General features: G+C 36.3%; 1 protein-coding gene across 1 annotated transcript in view; it reads left to right on the top strand.

Annotated features, from left to right (window-relative positions):
- LOC118481023 overlaps window positions 1-14,916 on the top strand; it is a 99,977-nt gene extending 85,061 nt beyond the window's left edge. Inside the window, exons 6-7 of the mRNA XM_035976102.1 lie at window positions 14,708-14,797; window positions 14,911-14,916. Coding sequence (XP_035831995.1) covers window positions 14,708-14,797; window positions 14,911-14,916 — 96 coding nt within the window. The remainder of the gene's footprint in view (window positions 1-14,707; window positions 14,798-14,910) is intronic.
- Window positions 14,917-15,312: the final 396 nt, after the last annotated feature.

Genomic DNA, 15,312 nt, shown 5'->3' with positions numbered 1-15,312 from the left:
ACTTGACAAACTAATAAATTATATGGATAATTTATTTTGAGAGAATATTTTATTTTTGTTATTTAATGGGTTAAATGACTTAAGAAAAGTTGTATAAGTCTTAAAACATGAGATGTTATAATTTTATAAAAGTTATAAAATTATATAAGACTTAAATTGTTATTATAAGAAAATTTTTGAAATTTTTTTATAAAAATAAATGCTAGGCCGCTCCCCTCATGGGAACTCACACAAGTTTTTTGGTCCAATCATATTGCATGCATTTTGCATGTCTAGATGAAGCTTGATTGGCCAATTTGGGTGGCAACTTTCTCTCTCATCCTTTTAAGAAAGGTTGTTGCAAGACTTGTGAAGATCTATCATTTTACAACTTTTTCAAGTTGCAAGAACTCTCAAAAAACTCCTCAAAATTTTCGGCCAAGAGTCTCAAGAGGGATTTTCAAGTGTAGAAATCCTAGCAACATAAGGTGTTCGTTGGAAGCTTGGGGTATGCGAGCTTGAGATCTTCTCCTTTGAAGATTTCCATTCAAGAATATCATCATCTTCATCTCCTTGCTCCAAAGAAAGGTTGAATTCTTAAACACCCTATGGTTGTATTTTGATAGCATGCATGTCATATATGGATCCGATTTTGGGTTTTTGCATTTAAAATGGTTTTAAATATTGCAAAGTAACATGTTTTAAATCCTTATTCCACTGCGTTTTAATTTTATTCGGATAAAATTACTTTGATAAATATGTGAAAAACCCAACAATGGCATCTAGAGCCGCTTATATGAGTGTTTGCTTCATCGGATTTAAAATTTCGGGTTTTCGGGTTTGGAGAAACCCAATAGCCGAAATTTTATCCATGGTTTTCCCTTTGTTTTTTCAAGATTTATTTCCTACATGCATAAAGGAATCTTGAAAAAATTATGTCATATGGATGATTTGTTTTGTTTGGACAAAAACCCACATTTTTCGGTTTTTCATTCCTGGCCGAAAAATAAAGGTTGTAAAAGGAAACCATTTTGCTCTTGAAATTTATATATATTTGGATATATATTTTGGTGTACATAACCTAGCCATGACCTTGTGTGAATATATTTGTGTTTGTGATTTTATTATTCAATGGGTTGTAATAATTATTATTGTCTTCTATTTGTAAAAATATGTAATTTATTTATTTTCATTTGGTATGTAAGTAAATAGATTAGATGCATTTTATTTTACTAGAAAAATGTATTAGGATACTTTTAGGTAAAAGAAGATGCACACAAAAATGCGGTTTTGGGTTTTGCCATTTTCGGGCATAAAGGACTTCATAGTTCTTAACGGGATTTTAGCCCGATAACCAAAACACATTTTTGAAGTCCAAAGGAGTTTGGAGCTGAATTTTAAAGACATTTGGAAGCTCAAAGAATGTGAAGAAATCACAACACAAGATGAAGACTTGAAGCATTTGGATGCGGGATCAAGTGGGAGTTCACCTACACCCCTCTTGTGTCCATATTCACCCTTTAGGAAGGACCTTTTGACACACTTGTTTCGGCTAACAAGTGTGGTCAAAATAGTTGGCTATGGTTATGCACCTATTATCATATGTGTTGTGTGCTTGTATGGTTATTTTTTTTATGGTTGTTTGGATGATATTTGGATATGCATGCTTAACAACAAATAATCCGGAACAAGCCTAAAAATGGTTCTTACAAAATCATTAAAACCGTTATAAAAGGTATTAAAAATTAATGATTTTATAATAAAATGGGTTTTATTAAAAGAACCTTGAAAATTGGTTTTCACTAAAGTACCATTGATTTGAATGCATGCAAATATATGGTACATAAAATTTTTCTAAACTAGAATTTTGAAAAATAAAAATCCCTTTTATAAAACAAGTCAAACACCATCCTTTTATACAACACTCGAATTACTTGGGAACTCTTTGTGGGATAAAGGTCACCTAACCACATTTGAGGAAACTTGTATATTTGAGGTGGGTTCACCATGTTTGTGGGATAAAGGTCACCTAACCACGTATGTGTGTAAACTCACATGTGTGTGTAAGTTGGACGACTTGATTTGGAAACCATGAACTTAGGGTCACCGAAGCATGGGGAACAAAGGTGTTGATGGGATTAAACATGCCAACTAAACATAAAGATGTTTAACCGTTCCCATATAGCTAGAAGTTGCAAAGAGTTGCAATCGTCAAACGTTGACTACCTTGTTAATTTAAATAATGGGATAAAGGTCACCTAACCAATATTTAAATGTAACGTTGGATTCTAGATTTTAATTATTAATTGTCTTTGAGACATTAAAAGGGTATTAATGATTAAAATTTTAATAATATCGAAAATACTAAAATTGAACTTTGTTAAATTTTGTAGATGGCCGCTAACAATGCAAACCCGATTACCCAAACCGTCCGTAACCTATCACTAAGAACCATCCTTGAAAAGGATCGTCTCAACCATAACAACTTCATGGATTGGTTTCGAAACTTGAGAATTGTTCTCAAGCAAGAGAAGATATCCTATGTGTTGGACGATCCTATTCCCGATCAACCTGACGAGGAAGATGTAGAAGCCTACAATGATTGGGTTAAGTATATCGAGGACTCCACGCAAGCCTCTTGCCTCATGTTGGGAACTTTGATTCCCGAGATTCAAAAGGACTTTGAACATCATGGGGCATACGACATGATTACCCAATTGAAGGAAATGTTCCTAAAACAAGCAAGGGTAGAACGCTTCGAAACGGTTCGAGCGCTTCATGCATGTCGAATGGAGGAAACCCAATCGGTCTCATCTTACGTCCTTAAGATGAAAAGCCACATTGATCGCCTCGAGAGGCTCAATTGTCCCGTCTCTAAAGAGTTGGCTACGGATTTGATCCTCAACTCTTTAACAAAGAAATTTGAAAGCTTTGTTATGAACTATAACATGAAGTAGTAAAGTTCAGCTTTACCAAACTGCTCAAACGCCCCAACCTTTCAGGGATGGTGCCAGAAAGCTGATTCTTTCCCAGATACAAGCCTTGAAGCTTAAGCGAATCGCCAAACTCCGGAGGAATGAGACCAGTAAGCAAATTCCCAGATATCTTGAGAAAAGGTTTAAGCACCGGTCTATCCTATATGTACTCCAGTTTATTCGAAGTCTCCCAATGGTGTAAGGCCGTCGACTTATTGGGAAAAAGGAGGAAGATCCGGATGGGACAAGAGCATTGGTGAGCTTCATGCAATGCTCAAAACGGCCGAAGCGGGAATGGGTAAAAAGGCTTTACACGTTCTAACAATCAATGAGGGAGGCAAGAAAGGGCATCACCCCGACTCCAAGGCAAATGTTGCCAAGGGAAAGGGACACGTCAAAGGGAAGGGAAAAAGAAAGGCAAAAGCAGAACCACCAAAACCAAAAGAGAAGAAGGCAAAAGTTGCCACAAGCGATCCATGCTTTGAGTGTGGAGAGATAGGACATTGGAAAAGGAATTGTCCAACCTATCTCAAAGAGTTGAAAAACAAGAGGGATGCCGGGCAAACCTCAGGTACAATCTTTATGATACATATTGATCTAAATGTTATTTCTTCTAACACATGGGTATTAGATACCGGATGTGGAACTCATATTTGCAATTCGTTGCAGGGGTTCAAAAGAAATAAGCATTACAAGAAGGGAGACACTAGTCTCTTCATGGGCAATGGAGCAAAGGTTCAAGTTGAAGCCCAAGGAGACTATGTTTTAAAACTTCCAAGTGGTTTGGAAATATGTTTGAAAAATGTTTTGTATGCTCCTAGTTTGACTAGGAACATTATTTCTGTTTCCCTTTTAAAACAATATGGATTTGATTTGAAGTTTGTGAACAATGAAATTTATGCTTTGATGAATGACATGTTCTACTTTAAAGCTACGCCTTCAAATGGTATTTATGAATTGGTTCATGATAATACATCATTTGATAATTCGATGTACCAAGCAAACACCAAGAAACTCAAAATGGATTTGAGTGAGACCTATCTTTGGCATTGTCGTCTTGGTCATATAAACAAAAATCGCATGCAAACACTTCAAAAGAATGGTCTTTTAGAAACAAATGAAATTGGTTCATTTGATACATGCGAATCTTGTTTACAAGGTAAAATGACCAAGAAACCCTTTAGTGGCACAAACCAAAGGGCAAAAGATTTATTAGGCATCATACATTCAGATGTATGTGGTCCTTTTAAGCCAATGACTAGGAATGGTGAAAGATACTTCGTAACTTTTACCGACGACTTTAGTCGTTATGGTTATATGTACTTGCTAAGTCACAAAGATGAAGTTTTTGAAACGTTCAAAATCTTCCAAAGCGAGGTAGAGAATCAACTCACCAAGACAATCAAAGTTCTTCGTTCCGATAGAGGAGGTGAATACCTTAGTGATGCTTTTCAAGATCATCTTAGGAGTTGTGGGATCATCTCACAACTTACTCCACCTGGAACACCACAACATAATGGTGTGTCTGAGAGGAGGAATCGAACTTTATTGGATATGGTTCGATCTATGATGGCTAGAAGCACATTGCCTCTATCATTTTGGGGTTACGCTTTGCTCTCCGCGGCTCGTATATTAAATATGGCCCCAACCAAGAAAGTGGATAAGACACCTTTTGAAATATGGCATGGAATGGTTCCATCATTATCATATTTGAAGGTATGGGGTTGTGATGCTTATGTGAAGCAATACACCCCAAACAAGTTAGAAGTACGATCCATTAAGTGTATCTTCGTAGGATATCCTAAAGATGATATAGGATATTATTTCTACGATCCAACAGAGCAGAAGGTATTTGTTGCTCGAAAGGGTAAGTTCTTGGAGGATAAGTTCCTTATGGAAGGAACTAATAGAACAGTGGAACTTGATGAGGATCAAGAACCACAACCCGATACACGTTTGGTTGATACTAGCACTCAACAAGAGGTTGTTGAAAATGATCAAATGGTTGATCAACATACACAAAACGTTCGCAGATCTGGTAGAATTAGTAATCCACCTGAAAGATATGGATTTTTCATGGATGGATGCTATGTGGTAGATTCAGATGAACCAACCACATACCATGATGCAATGTCAAAATCTGATTGCGACAAATGGCTTGAAGCCATGAACGTAGAGATGCAATCCATGTATGACAACCAAGTTTGGGAATTGGTTGTGCCACCTCTTAACTCCAAATTAGTTGGAAGTAAGTGGGTTTTCAAGAAGAAAACAGATATGCATGGTAACTTGGATACTTATAAAGCGAGACTTGTAGCAAAAGGTTTCACTCAAACTCAAGGGGTTGATTATGATGAGACCTTCTCGCCAGTGGCAATGCTAAAGTCGATTAGGATATTATTTGCTATAGCTGCATATTATGACTATGAGATTTGGCAAATGGATGTCAAAACGGCTTTCCTCAATGGATATCTTGATGAAGATGTCTATATGGTTCAGCCTGAAGGTTTTGTCGATCCAAAACATCCTAACAAAGTGTGCAAGTTAAAGAAATCAATCTATGGATTGAAACAAGCATCGAGAAGTTGGAATCACCGTTTTGATGAAGAGATTAGGAATTTTCGGTTCATCAAGAACGACGATGAAGCTTGTGTGTATAAGAAAGCTAGTGGGAGCACCGTCACTTTCTTAGTATTGTATGTCGATGACATTCTACTATTTGGAAATGACATTCCAACCATGGAAGGTGTAAAAGCATGGCTTGGAAGATGTTTTTCCATTAAAGATCTTGGAGAAGCTGCCTATATTTTGGGAATAAAGATCTATAGGGATAGATCAAGGCGCTTGATAGGTTTAAACCAAAGTGCATACATTGACAAGGTCTTGAAAAGGTTCAAGATGGAGAACTCTAAGAAAGGTTTGGTACCTATTCAAAAGGGGACAATATTGAATGTAACTCAATGTCCAAGCTCACAGGATGAGCAAGAAAGAATGAAAGGAATCCCATATGCGTCTGCTATAGGATCCATAATGTATGCAATGATATGTACTAGACCGGACGTGTCATGCGCTTTAAGCATGATAAGCAGATACCAGCAAAATCCAGGTAACAGTCATTGGATGGCTGTTAAGAGCATATTGAAATACCTTAGAAGGACTAAGGATATGTTTCTAATATATGGATCTGGTGAAGAGGAACTCGTTGTAAAAGGTTACACGGATGCGAGTTTCCAAACTGATCGAGATGGTTCTCGATCACAATCTGGGTATGTCTTCATTTTGAATGGAGCTGCAGTCTCTTGGAAGAGCTCGAAGCAGGATGTTGTAGCATTGTCCACTAGAGAATCAGAATACATCGCCGCCTCATTGGCAGCACAAGAAGCTGCGTGGTTAAAGAAGTTCATTGCCGACCTAGGGGTAGTCCCTACCATTCAAGACCCCCTAGAGATCTTTTGTGATAACGAGGGTGCGATTGCTCAAATCAAGGAACCTCGTGCACATCAAAAGACTAGGCACATTGAGCGGAGATTCAACTACATAAGGGATGAAGTTGAAAAGGGAAAGATATGCATTCGCAAAGTTCACACCGATCAAAACATTGCGGATCCACTCACGAAGCTCCTTGAACGGCCAAAACATGAGGGTCATACTTGTGCCTTAGGACTTCGATATTCTAGTGATTGGATTTGATCTATTTTGTATTTGGATATTGGAACAATTGTTATTTTAACTCTTTTATGGCATTTTGAGTTATGTTCCATTTTAGCATGTTTAAATCCGTGAGTAAATTAATTATTCTAAATGTCCGTAGTCGATCATACTTGTGGGAACAAATATGAATGTAAGACTATTATGAACTTGGATTGGTGGATATTCATTAGGTATGAATATAGAGCAAAGTGTTCCTGCCAAAGTTCATAGATATTTGTGGGATACAAATATTGGACTGACCCGCTCTCAAATGTTACTGCATGGAATCATTTGTGATTGATCATAAGTAAATTTGAGCAAAGGCGAATATCATAATATCCTCTGACCTGAGATACATATTGGGTCTTGATATTCACCAAATATTATACCTTGACTTAGTTCTTCGTTGTTTGTAATAAGACAGTACATAAGGCTAAGCTCAGGTGTGGTACGAGGTGATTGTGAGAGATGTATGTAGTCAAGAAGGGATTTGTTCCTCTTATTCGTTGAGAGTAAGATGTCTAAGGCCTGTTAAAGTTAAATCAACAAAGAATGATCACACTGTGTCTCTTGATTTGACATGACATCTGTAACGAAAGGATAAATGATAGATTCACCTAAATCATATTCAAGTAAGGGACTTGAAGGGGATGATGTTATTGAATGGCACTTCGTCATACGTATTAGGGGTAGTGAACCGTTGTTAGGCGTTATTTACTACTTGCATCAATCTTCTATGTATCTTGTGCAAGTGGGAGATTGTTGGACTCTGTATGCCCAAGACACATATTAAATTGATGTGGCTAGTACGTTATGATCCAAGTCGGGTCATACCCAATAACAAGCTAGACAAACACCTATAATATTTGTTTATGATATGATCAAACAAATGAATATTAACACTTACAATATTTAGAAATCGGTTTTCTAAATAATTGCACTTAACAAACTAATAAATTATATGAATAATTTATTTTGAGAGAATATTTTATTTTTGTTATTTAATGGGTTAAATGACTTAATAAAAGTTGTATAAGTCTTAAAACATGAGATGTTATAATTTTATAAAAGTTATAAAATTATATAAGACTTAAATTGTTATTATAAGATAATTTTTGAAATTTTTTTATAAAAATAAATGCTAGGCCGCCCCCCTCATGGGAACTCACACAAGTTTTTTGGTCCAATCATATTGCATGCATTTTGCATGTCTAGATGAAGCTTGATTGGCCAATTTGGGTGGCAACTTTCTCTCTCATCCTTTTTAAGAAAGGTTGTTGCAAGACTTGTGAAGATCTATCATTTTACAAGTTTTTCAAGTTGCAAGAACTCTCAAAAAACTCCTCAAAATTTTCGGCCAAGAGTGTCAAGAGGGATTTTCATGTGAGTTTTCAAGTGTAGAAATCCTGGCAACATAAGGTGTTCGTTGGAAGCTTGGGGTATGCGAGCTTGAGATCTTCTCCTTTGAAGATTTCCATTCAAGAATATCATCATCTTCATCTCCTTGCTCCAAAGAAAGGTTGAATTCTTAAACACCCTATGGTTGTATTTTGATAGCATGCATGTCATATATGGATCCGATTTTGGGTTTTTGCATTTAAAATGGTTTTAAATCTTGCAAAGTAACATGTTTTAAATCCTTATTCCGCTGCGTTTTAATTTTATTCGGATAAAATTACTTTGATAAACATGTGAAAAACCCAACATTTACTTCAATACTTTGTTTTGTGCATTTCACCTATGGTTTAGTTGATGCATTTTCACTAGCCATACATATCATTTTGGTTATACATTACATGATTTACATTTTGACATAAACATTTGACATGTTAGTCAATACAATTGGCAATTGGTTTAAACATCGACATTTCACGTTGGTGGTTTGTTTGGGTAAAGTGGTTTAAGTAACGAGGCGTGTGTAATATGATACAAGCATGGTGGATACGCCGCTGGTACTTCATATATATAAGTGTTTGTATGATATTACATATCGCAACGTTGTTTAAATCATTTTAGTTTAGACATATAACATATTTTTCACAAGACATCATTTTACAAACAACTTATTTTATACAAACTCATTTTTCACTTGGTTATTCATTTAACCTTACATTACTCTTTTACAAATCATTTACCTTATTATCGCTTTTCAAACATTTTATAAAAGTAAACACTTAAACTGGATTCATGACAAGTTTTCATTAAACATTTTCTTAAAACTAAGTCATGAATCCTATTTTCACAAAACCTATGTACTCGCCAGCATTTTTATGCTGATATATTTTCACATGTGTTTCAGGTATAATAGTTGATGATATTTGATGATGATATTAATGCATGCTCACGTAGGATTGGACGAGGCCTTAGTGACATTAAAAGTGTAGGATCGATTTCGCGACCTAAACGAGTCGTTCGGAAGAGCTCAAATCCGTTTCAGAGGCGGAAACAAAGAAACGGACATGTACACAGCAAGAATCACACTTTAAACCTCTTGTAGATTGATTTTACAACGTTTACGTTTACAAGGAAAACTGGCAATACCTCGGTATCAGATCTGAACAAAGTTACAAATGAATATGACAACAAGCCTATATATACTATTCCAGGTTCGCTCATAACAACAACCTCATAAGCGAACCACCTAAATTACCTTAAAAGCGAACCCACATGTTGAACATAAAAGCGAACCGTTTAACTGCCGAATAAGCGATCCATCATGATAGACTTTCAAGCAAACCTCCAAGATAGCCTTTCAAGCGAACCCTTCCGTTGGACCTCATAATCGTTTGTCTTTTTGTGAACTTTGAATGGCATCTCTTTAATCGATTGGTTAATCAAATGGCAGCTTGTTATTGGGCCATTCATTGGTGATGTCTCATTGGACCTTCACATGGTCCAATCACCAAATAGCCATGTTATCACAATTTCAAATCCTTTGCTCTTTTGTCGTTTATCTCATGTGCTCATGTAATGATGATGTCATCTATATGATGTCATCATCATATATGATGACATCATGCTTGAACGATTCGCAACGCAACCCGGACTCGACATTAAGACGAAGACGACAGATGACTGCACCAACAGACTCCCCCTCAGATGTTGACGAGTCTTAAGTGTCGAGTCTTCAACGACTTCAGTCTTTATCAGTGAAACCATCCTCAAATCTTTCTCTTCTCTTTTCATCATCAACAAACTCCCCACGAACAATCTCTACTCGGATGTGTTCAGACTCCCCCTTTCGAAATGCGGGGATCGCAGTCTGGCTTGTTGAGATCACCAAGTCTTCAGGTATCGAAACCTGGTTTTCTAACACTTCGAAACCTGCACATCCTCTACCCAAAAATAAAACTTCCGATGATAACATGTAAAAATCAAATGAGTCACTTGCAGACATTACACAAACAAAAATTGATTTTACAATTTGAAGAACCACTTGAAGATATATATCATTTTTGTTTTCAAAAACCAACACACTCTCCCAAACCATTTGTTCATTCATGTTTAGCACTCGGAATTTTGAACATCAACTTTTCAATATCAGTTGTCGAAAATATTTTTTAATTTTTCAAAAATTTATGCTAAAACACACTGAAAATCTTTTTGAATTTTGACATAAGAGAAATAAACTGCAGTAAAGAAATATTTACAAACAATATTTTTGAGAGTTTGTGTAAGAGGATCATATCAGCTTATGAGACAAATCACCAACACCGTTAAGCTTTATTTCATTTTAAGTTTTAAACAATTTACCTAGATTGTCAGTATACTGGTCCTCTTAAATTTTCACACAAAGTTCAACTGATTCGAGATACGATATTAATGTTTTAAGCACTTAAACTTATCCGTGTGTCCCACTACTTGAATATACTCCCGTATCCAGATCCCAATATTCAGTCTTACAGGTGAGTATACCACAGCTGATATCTGTAAGGGGTTAGGTGCGAAACCGTGAGAGCTCAAGTCAGAACTTCCGTTCAGCAGAGAGATGACGGCTCGACTTTTGGTGGGTCCCCTTTAGAGGATCTTTTTTACAACAGCAATGACTATCAATTTTATTGTTTCATCGATTTGCTGAGGGCGGCGCTTTTTCAAGCATTTGCAGAAAGTATTATCCGGGGACTAGGTCAGTACTTCCATACAGCAGAAGTCCCGGGATAATACCCCAGATATCACTGAGCATAAAGACCTAGTATCTTAGAATAAGGGACCTTTCAAACAAGATTTCAGGGGTTACCTATATATTCAAGTTTGTGTTAACCCACAGAACAAGCAAGTTTGAAATTTAGGTTTATATCTCGTCACAGTTTATTAAATGTGCAAAAATCTACTGACACATCCACAGTAAGATTGTTTAACACTTTTAAACTTTCCAAATCTTTAGCATGTTGTGATAGTCCGCTGATGTACTATCATTTCCTCTTTTTCACAACAAACTCATTTTTGGATTTTATCATGTTTTTGTCTTTTTCAAATTTTCTAATGTTTTTGGATTTTCTGAAATTTTCTACTCCCCCTAAAATGCAAACACATTAACGAAAATTGAAAACAAACTGTACAGAAACATGACAACCGATATTAAATCGCATCAATTCGCCATTCACTTGGCATAACAATCAGAACTCCCCCTATCAACTAACTATTTTCTCATTTAGATTTCAAAACACTTAAGTTTGTTTTAATCAAAATGATTGTTCCGGAAAATAAGTTTGGTTGATTTTACCACTTGAAAGTATATCAATACTAAGTTCGGGGCTGTGGTTCATCATCTTGTCTCTCAATTACTTGTAGGAAAATGCAAGTACAAATTAATGTCCTTGATTTACCATATGCACAAGTTATGCACAAACAAATCTTCTAACTACTTGTAATCAAACACAAACAAACCTTTTTTACCGTTTGCATGATTGACATTACCGTAGTAAATTCCTCAAGAAAAATGCCGATACCTGCTCCTCACTTACCAACCTGGAAGCTCCGGCATAGTCCTTTAACCTGTAAAATTTTGACAATTTCAAACATTTTCAAATCATCCTAATTAACATGAAAGATGCCGATTCCTGATCCACGATTACCAACTTGGGATCTCCGGCAAGTTCGGTGTTTTATTCAAACATAATGTCCACCCAAGCCTCACCAGCCTTGGGTGACTTTGGAACACATCTGTCCCACCAACATTTTGATTTATAAAACTCTTTAGCACCCTTTACCTTCTTATCAACCATCTTCCCAAAATTGTGTTTGACTTTCCCGTTGAAAGCCTTCTCAACATCAAATTCTCCTTTATCAGCGAAGAATTGATTTGAGATCTTAACCTTTCCAACTTTCTTCATCAAATTTTCTTTTGACAATTTCGGAAAATTCTCATCGTTCACCACTGGAACGGAATTCACAATCTTTTTATCAACCAATGACTCCTCTGATTTTATGGAATCAGATTCATTGTCAGAATTACCCTAGATTTAACCACCCACTTTTGCTTGTTCATATCACCTTTTCTTTTGTAAAAACGTTTTGAACTTTCTCCTTCCTCAGAAGTAGAATTTTCAAACTTTTTAACATTTTTCACAGGTTGTTCTTTCTTATCAACACAAGTTTTTCTCAAAACAGAGTTAGAAGAAACTCCCTGTTTTTGGTAGTTGGTCTTGGGGCAATTCCAAGCTATGTGTCCAACTTCTTGACATTTGAAACAGGTTCTTCTGTCAACTCTTTGAGCATATTTTCTCACATTCTTCTTCACTTCAGCAAGAAACTCTTGATTCGACTGTTTCCAGAAAGGTTTCTTCTGTTCATCCTCTGAACTTCCTCCTGAAACAAATTTTGTTTTTGGTTTATAAGTTTTCTGATTTTTATAATTTTCTGAAGTATTGAAACCAAGACCTTTCTTTTTGAGATTACCATTATGGTTTGGTTTCTTTCGATAACCTGAACCATAATCATAACCCTTTTTCTTGTTCAATCTTTGTTGAACTCTTGAAGTGTACTTTTTAGGTTTTTCAGCAAGATTTAAATCTTTTATTTCAGAAATATTAATTTCTGTTAATTTGAAAACCTGTTTAATCATTTCAGTTTTGACACTTCTTATTGGAAATTCCTCATCAGAATATAATTTGTCTGAATCATTCAATGTATATGCTACTTTGATTGATTCGTCATTCAAATTAGATTTTGATAACAGGAATTCTTTATTGTAAACCCTCTTAACCAGCGAACTCGGACTTTTCTCAGACGAACTCGAACTATCAGACTTAGACTCCGACTTTGACTCTTCATCCATATCCAACACCTGATCGACAACTCTCTTGACTAACTCAGACTCATGATCAGTGTCAGACGCTGTGAATGTAACATCAATATTGTCTGGTAATTCATCAGTGATTTCAGACTTTAATTTGATGTTTAGAGCCTTGTCTACTTGTTCCTCGTTTGGTTTCCTGGGGGAATAACTTTCAAAGATAGGAGGCGGACATCTGTTATACTTGACACTTGATTTCTTACCAGTATCCTCTTCTTTTTCTTTCTTCTTGAACGCCTCAAGACCTGCAACAGTAGGATAAACACGATCAATCAGATAATCACAAGTAGTATAACTCAAAAGTAATCGGTTGATCCTTTCACTCTCGATCTTCTCAAGTTCCAACTCCTTCTTCAAGTTAGCACAATCTTCGATATAATCATTAATGACACTTTGTTTTGTCATCAAAGTTGCACTCATCTTGTCATTTGCTTTTTCAAATTCTGCATTTGCTCTTTTCAAACTGTCAACTGTCCTGTTCAATACGTCGTATGACTCTTTCACATACTTCACATCAAACAGTAGATCTTCCTTAATCTTTTCTAAGTCGACAATCTTTTTGTCTTTTTCTTCACAAACTTTGCAAGCTTCTGAACATTTCTCACAAGGCTTTGTAACTTCAACCACCTTTTCAACTATCTTTTCGATTTCGACATTCTTTTCAACTTCAACAAGTTTCTCGACATCCACTAATTTTTCAACTTCTTTCTCAGTCACTGGTTCATCAGATTCTTTTTCAGTTTTCTGTCCTTCAGCTTCCTTTGTTGAACTTTCTTCAACTTTTGCTTTTTTCTGGATATCCAACTCATGCTCTTCAAATTTCTGAATAAACTGTGCCAGATTCATAACTTGAGACTTCCTCATGTGTTTTACAATCAACAGATAAGTTCCCCACTTCTGTTGGGGTAAAGCCTCAGCTAGCTTATCGATCCACTCATCATCCTCTTTCTTAATGTCCAATCTACCCATTTCCAATACCAGATGACAATATCTATCAATTGTCTGCTTTGTTGTTTCATCTTCAAAAGCCACAAACGTATCAAACGATTTCTTCAATAACGCAGCTGAAACTGTATCAACCGGTGTAGCAAGAGCATTGTAAAATTCTTCAGCCATGTTTCAAAACTCAGATGATGCTTCGGGAAATACCTCTGACAAAAATACTCGAACTGATGATTATTCTTTGTGGACTGAAAGTTGACACACTGAGCGGACAGAAGATTGACACACTGAGCAGACTGAAAATTAACACGCTGTGCAGACTGCTTTGACCTTTTCAATGACCTGGCAAAACCACACGACCTGGAACGAAATCGAACTCAAACAACCTGAACTGGAATCAAATCTCAAGTGAACTGTCTTGATGTAAACTGGTTCACCTCAAATTTAACTAACTCGACAACCTTGATTTTTTATTTTCACTATAGTTACTGTTTGACTTTATAGTGGGCAACTATTAATTGGGCCGCACAATTTATCTTGAACTCATCCCTAAAAAAAATGATTATGCTGACTAAAAATGATAGGACCTTAACATCCACTAACCAACATGGTAAAAGTTTTGTCGAAATGTGATAGGGCCTATTGGGCGGCAAAAAAATTTTATAGAACCTATTAAATGAAGTAACCACACGGGCCGACAAGTCCACTTGATTGATATTATTTATTATGGGCGGCTATTTAATAGTCAAATGGAATATTATAATTGTGCCGACAAACAACCTCGATATGCAATACTGAATTAATGTTCCACTAAATATATCAAAAGCTTTTTAGTGGGCCGTTTTTATGTCTTTACCACTGGATTGGACCGCTTACTCCACCCAAACTCACAAACATGGGCCCTTTTAAAATGGCGGTAAGTTTACAACAAACAAAAAAAACTCATTCGGCCGCTGATGTGTTAGTGGATCGGTGATTGGGCCTCAATATTATCCAATCAAAATGGCCAACATGATTTTTTTTGTACAGAAATAATGGGCGGTGCAAGCTTTGTTCTGATAGGGCCGTGAAGGTTGGGCTTATTTAATTCACATGCACTGACAAGTCTCGAAATGATGTTTTCACATGCACATATGATTTCAAACGGTTCACTCTAATCGAAGTCTGTTTTTCAAACGATAGGATGTCGGTTTCAAACCAAAGCCAACATAACCCGATGAACGTTTTCACTGTCACAATGAGCGAATCTCAATGATGAACCGCTTGAGCGAACCAGAAATGTCTTTATAAGCGGATCACAAATGTCACAAAGAGCGAACCTCGACTGTCTCAAAAAGCGGACCAATGTTCTAAAAGCGAACCAAACCTGGAATTTTGGGGCGGACCTGACTTATATGAGCGAATCTAAGCAATTTTTTTGGAGCGGACCTA

This window comes from Helianthus annuus, chromosome 8 (genome assembly GCF_002127325.2).
Source record: "Helianthus annuus cultivar XRQ/B chromosome 8, HanXRQr2.0-SUNRISE, whole genome shotgun sequence".
NCBI lineage: Eukaryota > Viridiplantae > Streptophyta > Magnoliopsida > Asterales > Asteraceae > Helianthus > Helianthus annuus.
This window is presented reverse-complemented; position numbering and strand designations above follow the sequence as displayed.